Source organism: Lepisosteus platostomus, chromosome 12 (genome assembly GCF_059453375.1).
Source record: "Lepisosteus platostomus isolate fLepPlt1 chromosome 12, fLepPlt1.hap1, whole genome shotgun sequence".
NCBI classification, from domain to species: domain Eukaryota; kingdom Metazoa; phylum Chordata; class Actinopteri; order Semionotiformes; family Lepisosteidae; genus Lepisosteus; species Lepisosteus platostomus.
Window position 1 is genome coordinate 35,026,686 of NC_142622.1, and position 13,646 is coordinate 35,040,331.

Genomic DNA, 13,646 nt, shown 5'->3' on the forward strand with positions numbered 1-13,646 from the left:
ACGATTTTTTTATTTCAACTCTGAACTATAAACCTTGACCCCTGCGTCCCACATGGTCAGTCTCCACAGCATGTCTGCAGCCTTCAGTGAAATTGTGCAAAACGGCAGCATGAGTAGAAAAGCTAAAGAAAAAAGTTTCAAAAGAACAGCGGAAGAAGATGAGGAACAGGTAAAATAATAAACATTATTTTTTTTATTTGTTCAAAATACTTTCTAGTAGTATGAACTAGTTTCAGGACCGTTTAATGCCAAGATGTTTCTCAGTTTATAGAGCACTATAAACAAATATTTAAACTTCGAAAAACAGTGTTTACTTCTGCGTGTCTTTTCTGAAAATATTTTATTACAATGTATATTTCTAATTTGAGGTATTCATTTATAAACGGAACGCATAGTTAATTCCTACAATTTGCCTTAAGGAATGAGTCTTAAAACGTTGGAGTATCATTTTAAGAGATGGTTTTTTCACTACCTTAGATAGTCTCATACATTGATTATTAAAGGGAATAACAAAAAGTACATATTTTGACTAAATGTTTACTGACTGCCTTATGTTCTCTTAATATGTTAGTGTAAGGTTCGTAACCACTTGTTTATCTGACAGAGACAGTGGCCACTTTCGTCTGTAAACGAAAGATTTATGAAGAAAATAATATAATCATTTCTGGTTTCATATCCAGGTGTTTTTTTTTAATTTACTTGTGATTTCGGCATCATAAGGACCTTAATAGGGTTGTATAATTCATAGGTTCAAAGCCTTAGTTAAGTGACAAATGTTGTAGTTGCCTCTCAATGTACATGTGCTGGACAAATGTTGTATGTTTTCAGTAAAGCATTAGGATTTGCTGGCACAGTGGTTAGCAATGCTGCCATGCAGCGCTAGGGCCCTGGGGTAAATTCCTGGGGGTACTGATCTGTGTGGGGTTTGTATGTTCTCCCCCTGTTCGTATGGATGTCCTACAGGTGCTCCGGTTTGCTCCCACAGTCCAGTGACATAATAATAATAATAATAATAATAATTGCTTACACTTATATAGCGCTTTTTCTGGACACTCCACTCAAAGCACTTTTACAGGTAATGGGGATCCCCTCCACCACCACCACCAATGTGCAGCATCCACCTGGATGATGCGACGGCAGCCATAGTGCGCCAGAACGCCCACCACACACCAGCAATCAGTGGGGAGGAGAGCAGAGTAATGAAGCCAATTCATAGAGTGGGATTATTAGGAGGCCATGATTGATAAAGGGCGATGGGAAATTTGGCCAGGACGCCGGGGTTACACGCCTACTCTTTTCGAGGAACGCCCTGGGATTTTTAATGACCACAGAGAGTCAGGACCTCTGTTTTACGTCTCATCCAAAGGACAGCGCCTGTTTACAGTATAGTATCCCCGTCACTATACTGGGGCATTATGACACATGGACTGCAGGGTGAATGCCCCCTGTTTGCCCCATTAACATCTCTTCCAGCTCACACCTGCTTAGCTTCAGTGGGTTGCCAGTTGTGAGTTGCAGGGTGATATGGCTGCTGGCTTACTGGGTATGTTCATTGGCTTCTGGGAAAACTAGCCCTGCTGTGAGTCTTGGCATGTCTGTGTGTGCCCTGTGATGGACTGGCATCCTGTACAGGGTGTACCCTGCCTTATACCTTTTGTTTGCCAGGATAGGCTCTGGCTCCCCTTCAGCCCTGAATGAAGCAGTAAGAAAATGGATGGATGGATTAGATTTTGCTTAACTATATAGCAACCTTCTCTGTTTCAGCTCCCCTTGTTCCAAAAGGCTGGATCTCGAGGCAGTGATGCTGAGGAAGATGAGGACCTGTCTGACAGCGAAGAGAGTGTTTTCTCAGGGCTGGAGGACTCGGGGAGCGACAGTGACAGTGAGGAAGAGGAGGAGGGAGAATCAGACGAAGGACACTCCAGTGCAGATGAAAATGGCGAGAGCTCCAGTGCTGCTGAGGCTTCAGGGTCGAGACAGAACACCGAAGGAAAACTGAGTAAACTACTGGAAAAAGTAAGTCTAAACCCAAGACGCCGGGGTTATACCCCTACTCTTTTCGAGAAACGCCCTGGGATTTTTAATGATCACAGAGAGTCAAGACCTCGGTTTTACGTCTCATCCGAAGGACGGTGCCTGTTTACAGTATAGTGTCCCCGTCACTATACTGGGGCATTAGGACCCACGTGGACCACAGGGTGAGCACCCCCTGCTGGCCCCACTAACACCTCTTCCAGCGGCAACCTTAGTTTTCCCCAGGAGGTCTCCCATCCAGGTACTGACCAGGCTCACACCTGCTTAGCTTCAGTGGGTTGCCAGTTGTGAGTTGCAGGGTGATATGCCAGCAGCTATATCACCCTGCAACTTTCATAACTTTAGATTTGTTAAGGAAATTACATGTTTGGTGAGCAACTTTTTAAAACATAATTCACAAACCTGTCGTTTGATACCCTGGATTCTTGATGAATGAACTCCTTCTTTTCTCTGATGTGATCAAGAGGTAACCACATTGTCTGCCCATCTACTTCAAATTCTTCTTTCGTCTTCTGCTTTGCATCACTTCATTATACAGTTGCAAGAAAAAGTTTGTGAATCCTTTGGAATTACCTGGATTTCTGCATTAATTACTCGTACAAAAGTGGTCTGATCTTCAACTAAGTGACAATAATCTGCTTCAACTAATAACACAGAAACAATTGTACTTCTTCTCGTCAGTATTGAACACATCTTTTAAACATTCACAGGCAAGGCTAGAAAAAGTATGTGAACCCTTGTATTTAGTAACTGGGAGAACCTCCTTTAGCAGCAAAAACCTCCACTAAACGCTTCCTGTAGCTGCTGATGAGACTTGCACAATGGTTAGGAGGAATTTTAGACCATTCCTCCTTACAAAACTGTTTTAGTTCATTGATATTTCTGGGATTCCTTGTGTGAGCAGGTCATGCCACAGCATCTCAACTGGGTTGAGGTCTGGACTCAGACTTGGCCATTCCAGAACACATTTTTTCATCTGTTTAAGCCATTCTATTGTTGATTTACTCCAGTGTTTCTGGTCGTTGTTTTGTTGCATCACCCAACTTCTATTAAGCTTCAGGTGACGGACGGCTACCCTGACATTCTCCTGTAAATTGTCGCGATACACTTGAATGTATTGTTACCTCTATGATGGCAAGCTGTCCAGGCCCTGAGACAGCAAAGCAGCCCCAAAATGTGATGCTCCCTCCACCATGCTTCACAGCTGGGATGAGGGTTTGGTGTTGGTGTGCAGTGCTTTCTTCCCCTCAAAACATAGCATTGTGCGTTACTGCCAAAGAGTTCAACTTTTGTCTCCTCCGTCCACAGAACATTGTCCCAGAAGCGTTGTGGAACATCCAGGTGGTCTTTTGCAAACTTGAGATGTGCACCAATGTTTTTTTTTTGGAGACCAGTGGTCCTCCGTGGTGTCCTTCCATTAACACCATTCTTGTTCAGTGTTTTTCTTATAGTGGACACATGAACAGAGGCTTTGGCAAGTTCAAGAGATTTCTGCAGGCCCTTTGCCATTACCCTCGAGTTCTTTTTCACCTCCTTCAGCATTGCACGCTGCATTCTTGCCGTGATCTTTGCAGGATGCCCACTCCTAGGGAGAGTAGCAACAGTACTGAATTTCCTCCATTTGTAAGACAATTTGTCTTACTGTGGATTGATGAACACCCAGACTGTTAGAAATGCTTCTGTAGCCATTTCCAGCTTTATGCATCTCTACTAAGGTCCTTTCTGAGAAGAGCAGACTTTTAGTAACCACCCTTTGTGTGCCTTTTTTATAGGGCAGGGCACCCCCAACCCACACCTCCAATCTCATCTCATTGATTGGAACACCTAGCTCCAATTAGTTTTTGAAGAAGTCATTAGCCTAGAGCAGTGGTTCTCAAACTTTTTGGACCAAGTACCACCCCTAATCCAACCAAAGCATCCAAGTACCACCTACAAGTCATCTTCTCATAGGAACCCCAGAAATTCTCAATGACCAACATGAGCGCGCATGCACACACTCACACATACATATAATAAATATTATAATAATAAACATTATTTGATATAGCGCCTTTAAAGGTGGCTTCTCAAAGCGTTTTACAGAAAAAAAAACATTAACAACAACTAATAAAAAAAGCACCATTTCAGTGAGAGGGGTGAGCCTGTTTAGTTGAGCAAAGCAGATGTGAATTAATTTTTCGAGCCTTGATACAATTCACAACAGAGTCTAACAGATATTAAATCGTCAGGCATTTTCTTGACGGCAAAGGTCTCGCGGTAATTTCTGGAGCAACCTATCTAATTCGTGCAACTACACCGTTATGTCGGCTTGTCATCGCTCTAGCACCGTCTGTACAAACTCAGATGCATTTTATCCAGTCGAGGCCATTCTCTTCGGTAAATTCATTCAGAAGCTGAAATATGTGCTCTCCTGTAGTTCCTGTTGGTAGCGGTTTACAGAACAGAAAGTCTTCATGGGACATGCCCTCAAACTCGTATCTAACGTAAACGAGCAAATTGGCCAAATCGACTACAGACTCATCTAATTGCAGTGAAAAACATCTGCTCATCTTAACGCGCTCTATCAGTGTACTTTTGAAATAATCCTTCATATCAATAATTCTATGAATGACTGTGTCTTTCAGGGGGAGGGGGGCAGCAGGTCGAGCTGTTTAGCAGCTTTTTCTCTACACATAATACGTGTCAGCTCTTTTGCCAACAGTAAATAAGGTTCTTCAAAAATAGTGTAGCTTACCTGCTTTAGCAATCCGCAAGCTTGCATTTTTCCGCGTTTCAGTTTTTATTTCCGTATTTATTTTAAGTTTTTATTTCATGCGCATGGGAACAAAACACAGAGACGCTCAGTGTATTTTTCTCAAATTAGAACAGTTCTTAAATATTTTTCTGTTATCACTCTGTCGTGTGCTCACAAGATTACCTGCATTCGTAGCACGTATTTCTATGCATTCCTGTGTTTACAACGTTAGCATTGTTCCAAAATCACGCACATTCTCCTTTCTCCCTATTTGCTGGAGATACAGTAGCTTTTTTTAAATACAATTGGTCACTTGCATCCGTAGCACGCATTCCTATTGAGTGGTATAGAATTACAGAGTATCTCTTGAGTCCACTGAAGTATTAGCGCGCACTGTATCGTAGTACGTAGGCTGCGTATTCGACACGTATTAAAATACAAAATATGAAAACCCGTCCCGATTTTTCAGCGCACACGACACAGTTCCAGGGTCATTTGGCTTACCACCTGGCGGCACGCCACGTGCCACTGCCGGTACGCGTACCACAGTTTGAGAACCACTGGCCTAGAGGTTCACATACTTTTTCCAACTTGGACTGTGAACGTTTAAACGATGTGTACAGTACTGACAAGAAGAAGTACAATTGTTTGTGTGTAATTAGTTTAAGGAGACTGTTTGTCTGTTATTGTGACTTAGTTGAAGATCAGAGCACATTTTTATGAGTAATTAATGCAGAAATCCAGGTAATTTCAAAGGGTTCACAAACGTTTTCTTGCAACTGTATTTATTATTATAATAATAATTTTTATCTTTACATTTTTATGTTAATCATGGCACAGCTTATATGTTTATTATATCCAGAAGGTAGCTGCATCAGCATGCGGTTTATTCGATGCTGTAAAGAGAAGAAAAGAAGCACAACGTTTTGGCTTCCACAGCTGAAACGTTGTGCTTCTTTTCTTCTATTTTCAGTTGATTATATGTTTATTTATAATGTCAGGAGTCATTGAACAGTTATTGAACATTACATATAACCATTTTTTAATCTGAAGTAGATGAAGCGAGCTAAGAATGAAACATTGTTTTTAACATTTCTTGGAAATGAACGGGTAATTAAGTGGTCTGTGAAAATGTTTTCATATAAAAGATAAGGCAGTTTTTTTTAAATAGGGAACAATACTCCTTATTATCCATACTGAAACAGGTTGCACAAAAATTGTCCCCTGTTTAAACTGGATCCGGTGGTCTTGTTTGAATTTTGTGTTCTTAATGTTGATTTTTGTAAAAAAAAAATGTTTTTACAGAACAATTAGATGCTTCTTCTGCAAGCAATAGAACAATATATAATTTTCTGATATTGCTGCCCCCCTGTGGTCTGATTGTTAAGTGCAGCCCCCTTTTCAGGACAAATCCTAGTTCTTAAGCTAGTGAGAGCAGCGCGCAAATTTAAACCAATGACAAGGGTGTGAATGTCAGTTTTAGGTAAACCAAGATGTTAAGATGGATTTGAAAAAGAATCTTCGCATTTCTAAATGGTTTGCTGAGATTCTGAAGAATGAATTCCTATTTACTAAATAGGGATGGAGAGTGGTGTGGCACTGTAATAATAATAATAATAATAATAATAATAATTGCTAACACTTATATAGCGCTTTTCTGGAAACTCCACTCAAAGCAATTTACAGGTAATGGGGACTCCCCTCCACCAACACCAATGTTCAGCATCCACCTGGATGATGTGACGGCAGCTGTAATGCAGTGGTTAGCATTGCTACATCACAGCACTGAGGCCCTGGGTTCAATTCCCCAGGGTGTTATCTGTGTGGTTTGTGTGTTCTAAGTGTGTTTGTGTGGGTTTTGTTCAGGTGATTCGGTTTCCTCCCACAGTCCAAAGAATACAACTCAGGCTGTCAGATTACTGAACTCTACGCCTACCACTGGCGCACACTGACGTTTTTTTTCCTCTCAGATGTATGTTATTTGACTTGTTGTTGATGCCGCTGTTTTGTTTTTTTGGCGTTTCCTTGATGTCTTTGTATAGGTGCATACATGCAAATAAGCATCTCATTACACTTGGGCATATGACAATAAACTCTACTGGTAGGTCAATTGGCTTCTGGGAAAATTGGCCCTTGCCGTGAGTGTGTGCGTCTGTGGTTGTGTTTGTGTGTCTGCCTGTGATGGACAGACATCCGAAAAGGGAGGTCCCTGTCTTGCACCTGTCACTGGCAAGGAACGGCTGTGGCTTACCCGCAACCCTGAATTGGAAGATGGATTGTGAGAATTGTTTCAACCTCAATGAGAAAGTGCTTTTTAAGCCGAGTACTCTACGTAGTCATTTTCCCAGTACTGGCAGCATGGTCTCTCAACCTGCAGGGCTTATTTTGAAGACAATGTGATTGCTTAGATCTCTTTGGGATCTGTTTGATTTCTAGTCACACAGCCAGCGATATTTACTCCGAGTTTTTAGTCCACAATTGATCAATTCTGGCTGTCAGTAAGAAATAAAACCATATTTCGATTCTGAGAGCCGGAGTTATTAGAGGTTAATGGATCGATTATAAAGGTAGTTTAATTTAAATGTATATGACGCACATTAGTCATCTTCCAAAAAAATAAAAATGGTATAAAAACTTTATTTCGATTATTTGAATTCATTTAGATAAGTAAACGGGTCTCTAGACGGTTTTTAGCTTTCACAGAAAGTTATATTTTTGTTATTTTTTTAAAGGTAAACACCTTTCAGGCTTATTATTTCTCTTGGAGTGGTGTAAGCACCATTTTTCTTTGACTATTTTGTGGTCCTTGCTGTTCCATTCTTATCGGGAGGCAAAAATTGTATTTTATTCACAAACAAAATTTCAGCGAGTAGTTAAGAACATTTTAAGGAAAAAGTGAAAACACAGCTGTTTATGAATTCTGGAACTCCATCCTAGCTTGGGATTCTTTGTCTGGAATTAGTGTATCAGCAGCAGACATTTCTCGTCTGCAAGTTCTAGTCAAAGCTTCTTCTGCTCGCGTGTATTTGGAGTGAGCTATGTAAGTTAAACACACGGCAGAAGTAAATGAAGCTCAGTGTGGGTTTACTGTCCCAAAGGGATGGGTTTCCTTAGTGGCGGGATCAGCTTACGTTGTGTCGGCTGTGCTGCCGTGTGAGTGGGAGAGCAGAGGGGCTCAGTTTTCCAGGAAGGCACTGTTTCTTACATACGCACCCACGCAGGAAAGTTATCCTGCAGACACCTTTCAACTCCGAGATTTCCACTGAGCTAAGACGCAGGCCAGCTCAGTTAGAAGAGGTGTGTTTATACACGAATGTCAGCCGTCTCTTCCGGGCAAAGCTTTTGCTTTTTTTCCTCGTGTCAGACTTTATTTTTTTTCCTCTGCGTCTTCGCAAAGGTGAAAAGTAAAAGTGGAGACCAAGTTAAAAGTTGCTTAAGTTCTGTTTCTGTTTCCTACTGGCAGTGGTGAGCAGCAAAGGCTTATGGGCGGCCTAGGGCCTGTGACTTTTCTGAGCAGCTCTGATGACAGTAAACCAACTGACGTTGAAAACGCACAGAAGTCTGCAGGAGGCTCTGGATTCCGGCCTTGTTTTCCACAATATAAATGATTCGCTTTAACGGTGTTTCTGTTAACACTGCAAACGGCAAGAGCTCAGTGCTCAAGGAGAAACATTTTCTGAATTGGTTCCAAGAAGGTTGGGGATTGGTTAGGATTGTTACCTTGCAGCGCTGGGGCCTTCAATCCTGGGGCGCTATATGTGTGGAGTTTGTAAGTTCTCCCCATGTTTGCGAGGGTTTCATCCCACAGTCCAAAGACATACCAGTAGGCTAACTGGCTTCTGGAAAAAACAGGCCCTGGTGTGAGCCTATGAGCCCTGTGATGAACTGGTGTCCGGCCCAGGGTGTATCTCTCCTCTTGCTCATTGCTTGCCAGGATAGGCTCCGGCTCTCCGGTGACCCTGTACTGGATCAGTGGATCTGAAAATGGTTAGACGATTCTCCATGGAGGTTTTTGTTTAATGATCAAATAAAAGGCCCTGCACTACAGCCTGGCCCTTGTAGTGAAGTGGACAGGAGACCAGCATTGATTGCAAGTCCAGAGTTTTGAGTTGTAGTCGCTGTGGATGTTTCTGTTGGAGAAATTCACCTGTACTTTTTTCTTTTTCCAATAAACGGTTAGATTGGGTTTAAATAATGAAAAGCTGTGCAGTGTGAAATTTCATAACAGAAATGGATGGTGCGGTGGCTCTGTGGCTACTCCGTTGGGCCCCTGAGGAAGGCCCTTAACCCCAACTGCTCCAGGGGCGCCTTATAAAAATGGCTGACCCTGCGCTCTGACCCCAAGCTTCTCTCCCTGTCTGTGTCTGTGTCTCTCATGGAGAGCAAGTTGGGGTACACGAAAAGACAAATTCCTAATACAAGAAATTGTATATGGCCAATAAAGTGATCTCTTAAAAAGAATTGTTCTTTTATTGGAGGCGAACTTGTTTTATATAGTAGCTGCTTTGTTATAACTTCTCACTTCATTTGCTTAATTTGAATCACTTCAACAAGCTTCGCTTGGAATGTGCCTTGAAGCTGTGACAAAAGTCTCAGTTACTATGTTCTGAATAGCTTGGCTTCCTAGTTTCTAATTTGAAACTATATTCTTTGTCCTGCCACTCCAGTTTTATCCAGGGATACTACTCTGAGGAAAAAGGAGTGCATTCACGTTCAGTAAATATTTCTAAAAGATGATCCATCACTCATCAAAAGAAATTGTTCGATTGTTTGCGTATTGTTAAGACTTTATGGATGCTGGGCTTGGAGTCTAGATAACATTCCTGCTTGTCAAAGGAATTGGAAGACCTTCAATTATATTAATAAAATAGTAGCATATCATGGAACTCGCATTCTTTATATTTGTGCCCTTTGTCTTAAGATGTATCCCTAAGACCTCTCTTCCTTGACACGGCGCATGTAGGTTTGCTGGAAGCATCTACATTTTGCCAATTCTATCCCGCTAAGGAGAATCAATTGCTACAAACTGAAATAAGCCTTCCTCTCTTTTTTTCCAGAGTCCGAAATCGGCACATAAGAAGAAGGGGAAAGGGAAAGCTCTGGCTGGAGGAGGGGAGCGTGGAAATACGGAGCATCAGAGTGACCTGGCGCGCCAGCCCAGCAACCCTCCACCAGACGAGTACGAGCAGGACACCTCGGACGAGGAGGTAAGGAGATGACCTCCGCTTCTCTGAGTGTATCCCAGGGGGCAGAGATCAGCACTCGGACTGAGAATACGATTGCGTGTCCAGCACGCACCTCATTCCCTGTAACATAAGAACAGCACACGTTTGTCTGCTTTATGGGGAGGAGCTCTCTTTTCAGGTCCACCCTGGACTTTATAAACGCCTGGCACTCTTATTTACAATCTTGCTAGTGCCTACACACATGCTACAAGAGAGGATGAAGTTGACGTTTCACCCTGATGCTCTGTTCTCTGAACAGCTGAGCAGCTGTGAGGTCAGACTGAAGAAACTGCAGTGGTTTAAAGACTGCACTAACGCTGCCGTACTTAACATGCAAAAAGATGGCAGTGTTTTTCTTTGTAATACTTTACACACTCTTGCAATGTTGGAATGGAGCTAACAAATGGTATAAAGAAGTTTGTGTTTTTCCTGAATGTTGAAGTTAAGTGGTGCTGCTGTTAAAGTGAGATTTCGGATTGCGTCTCAATATGTTACAGCAGTGCTTTGCTTGCCAGTGACTTTGGATTGTACCTGGTAGCCCACCTTCAGAGAATTTTTACCGTAATTTTTTTTTTAAGTTGAAGATCTAATGGTGTATAAAGTTAACTATGGAATATATTGATATTGGGGAAAAAAATTGTCAAATATAGAAATCTGATTCCTAGTGTGTACTTACTGAATTTAAATTAGTTCAAAATCAATTATATAAATCAAACCATATTAAAGGGCTAATATAAACCTGTTCTTATATTATGTTCGTTTATTTGATTCCCCCAATTATTTAATATTTGGACATTTTAAAAATAAATGCCTTTAAGAAGGCAATTTTGAGTGATTTCCAAATCTAAATGCATGTGCTTCTTAGTTCAGAGGCGAACCATACTTTTCCTGAAAGGACCACATCACAGAATGTGGCCTTGTGACCTGTAGCAGACATCTAATTATCCAGCTGTTCGCTCAATTACCGTTCAGATAGACAGTCGTGTCAAGGTCACGTTTAACGATGCATTTGATCCTGAGGTAAGAGCAAGTGTTCTGTAATTCCAAAATGACAGACGCGTGTTTGCGTTTATAAAGCACTTAAACTTTTTGGAAAACAACTGAATTAGATTTATAGAATCTGTGGGTCCTGACAAGTAATTCGAGGTATTTGACAATATACTGATAGGTTTATACAAGCCGTTGAACCGCTAATACAAAGGTGCATGCACATAAAAAGTATACTATATTTTACTGTAGCTCAGAGATAGTGCAGCAGCGAGTACACCTTCTGAAAACCGAGGCAGTACCAAGTGTAGACAGTATTTTGGAACATCATGCAATTGAATTGTAATGAGGCGGCTATAGACCTTTCTAGTAAGTTAGCAGATTTTTAAAAATTTGTTTCTAATTACATACTGTGTAAATATACCCCTTCTCCTAGCGGAGTATAACTCAACGTACATAAATCTGACTTTACGCAAAACCTCCCAGAGGTTCGCAGATTTTTGGGTCACGGAAAGTCCACGTTCGCTCACGTGAAAAGCAAGCCTTGTGGTTAGTTCCTTCCGTAGGGGAATATTGCGGAATAAGGGTAGGGCGGCTGCCACAGGCATCCGTCCGCGCTCCATTTCACTCTCCCTCTCACTTTGTTCTCCCGCACAATGCGATGCCACCCCGTGCTTTTTCACTGGAAATTGTGAATAACCCACATGATTCCAGGGGTGCCCTGGTAATGCCAAGACGTCATGTGTGATACCTTTGAGCAGAAAATTAACAATAATCCTAATAATCCCCATCTGTGAATTGACTTCATCACTCTGCTCTCCTCCCCACTGATAGCTGGTGTGTGGTGAGCACACTGGCGCACTATGGCTGCCGTCGCATCATCCAAGTGGGGCTGCACATTGGTGGTGGTGGAGGGGAGTCCCCATTAAAAAGTGTTTTGAGTGGAGTGTCCAGAAAGGCATTATATAAGTGTAAGGAAATATTAATTATTATTAATTCAATGTGTATCTTGTGTTTAGTTATAGAACAGTAATAATAATAATAATTGCTTACACTTATATAGCGCTTTTCTGGACACTCCACTCAAAGCGCTTTACAGGTAATGGGGAATCCCCTCCACTACCACCAGTGTGCAGCCCCACCTGGATGATGCAACGGCAGCCATAGTACACCAGAACGCTCACCACACACCAGCTATCAGTGGGGAGGAGAGCAGAGTAATGTAGCCAATTCATAGAGGGGGATTGTTAGGAGGCCATGATTGATAGAGGCCGATGGGAAATTTGGCCAGGACGCCGGGGTTACACCCCTACTCTTTTTGAGAAACGCCCTGGGATTTTTAATGACCACAGAGAGTCAGGACCTCGGTTTTACGTCTTATCCGAAGGACGGCGCCTGTTTACAGTATAGTGTCCCCGTCACTATACTGGGGACACTATACTGTGCGTTAGTGAGCACCCCCTGCTGGCCCCACTAATACCTCTTCCAGCAGCAACCTTAGTTTTTCCCAGGAGGTCTCCCATCCAGGTACTGACCAGGCTCACACCTGCTTAGCTTCAGTGGGTTGCCAGTTGCGAGTTGCAGGGTGATATGGCTGCTGGCTGTACAGTGTAGGTTTATGACACGTACAGGACAGGACTTGATATATAAATGTATTAAAAAGAATTTATCTGCAATGTTAAATTTGATTATTTACTGTTATCTTTAATTGTATGCTGCATGTGGTGTTTATTGAAATTGTAGAGTTGATTTAGTGCCCGTGTACAGCAGAATATTGTAGAAAGCAGTCCCATCCGAAAGCCGAGCTGTCTTTCTAGATATTAGAACATTCTTTTTCAGCTATTTTATTGACAAGGTTCATGGAACGTCTTTCAACCAGAAAATGCTGTGGTTTAAATAATTTACCAGGCCATAGAACCTAAAATATCGACCATGCAAGTCAGTTTCTGGCTGTTTACTTTGGAACAGTGAATTATTTAAGTTAGTATTGTTGTTGGGATAGCCTAAGATATGCTAAAACGTGTGGATTAAATGCCCTGTGGAAATTATAAGGAGCCCAGCTGAAATGAAGAGTGCAGTATCATGGCAGCCATGTTATAGAATCATCACATGCATTTGATGGGCCCAGGGATTTATACTCTGGGTTCAGTTAAATCTTATCTTTTTACTAATTTATTAACAACATAGTCTTCTGTTACTGTGGTCGTGTTTATGAGGGGAGAGGTCTGCGAGATTGGTGTTAGTTTTGTGGAGGGTGGTAAGGAACAGACCCCTGTCAGGACAATGGGATCAGTTATTATTATCCCGCAGTGAGACACTGGACACCTCGTGAATTTTGTCCTGAGTCCTGGCTCATGCCAGGCTGCTGTGTTGACCAGTTTCTGCTGCTGCTGCTGCTGCTGCTGCAGCAGACTACGAGCGTCTTGGGATATATGGCCCGTGACTGCCTGAAGGAAAACTGAGAAACTTCCTTTTAAAAAGTAAAACTAATGCAAACCTGACATGGAATACATTAAACTTGATTTGAATCCACCAGTGTCGTCATGGTACTGAAAAGATAAACATTTCTGCGGTTTCCGTCTTGAAATTTTATTTTCAGAGGATTTATTATTTGAGCTTTTGCCATAGCAAAGTGTTGGGAGACCTTGGTGCAAATAAGATCAAAT

The 13,646-nt window shown here is 42.0% G+C and overlaps 1 protein-coding gene across 1 annotated transcript in view; it reads left to right on the forward strand.

Moving 5' to 3' along the window:
* The first annotated feature begins 28 nt into the window (after positions 1 to 28).
* Positions 29 to 13,646, forward strand: part of bop1 (BOP1 ribosomal biogenesis factor) — a 77,239-nt gene continuing 63,621 nt past the window's right edge. Inside the window, exons 1-3 of the mRNA XM_088601766.1 lie at positions 29 to 169; positions 1,765 to 2,016; positions 9,826 to 9,975. Coding sequence (XP_088457892.1) covers positions 53 to 169; positions 1,765 to 2,016; positions 9,826 to 9,975 — 519 coding nt within the window. The 5' untranslated portion in view covers positions 29 to 52. The remainder of the gene's footprint in view (positions 170 to 1,764; positions 2,017 to 9,825; positions 9,976 to 13,646) is intronic.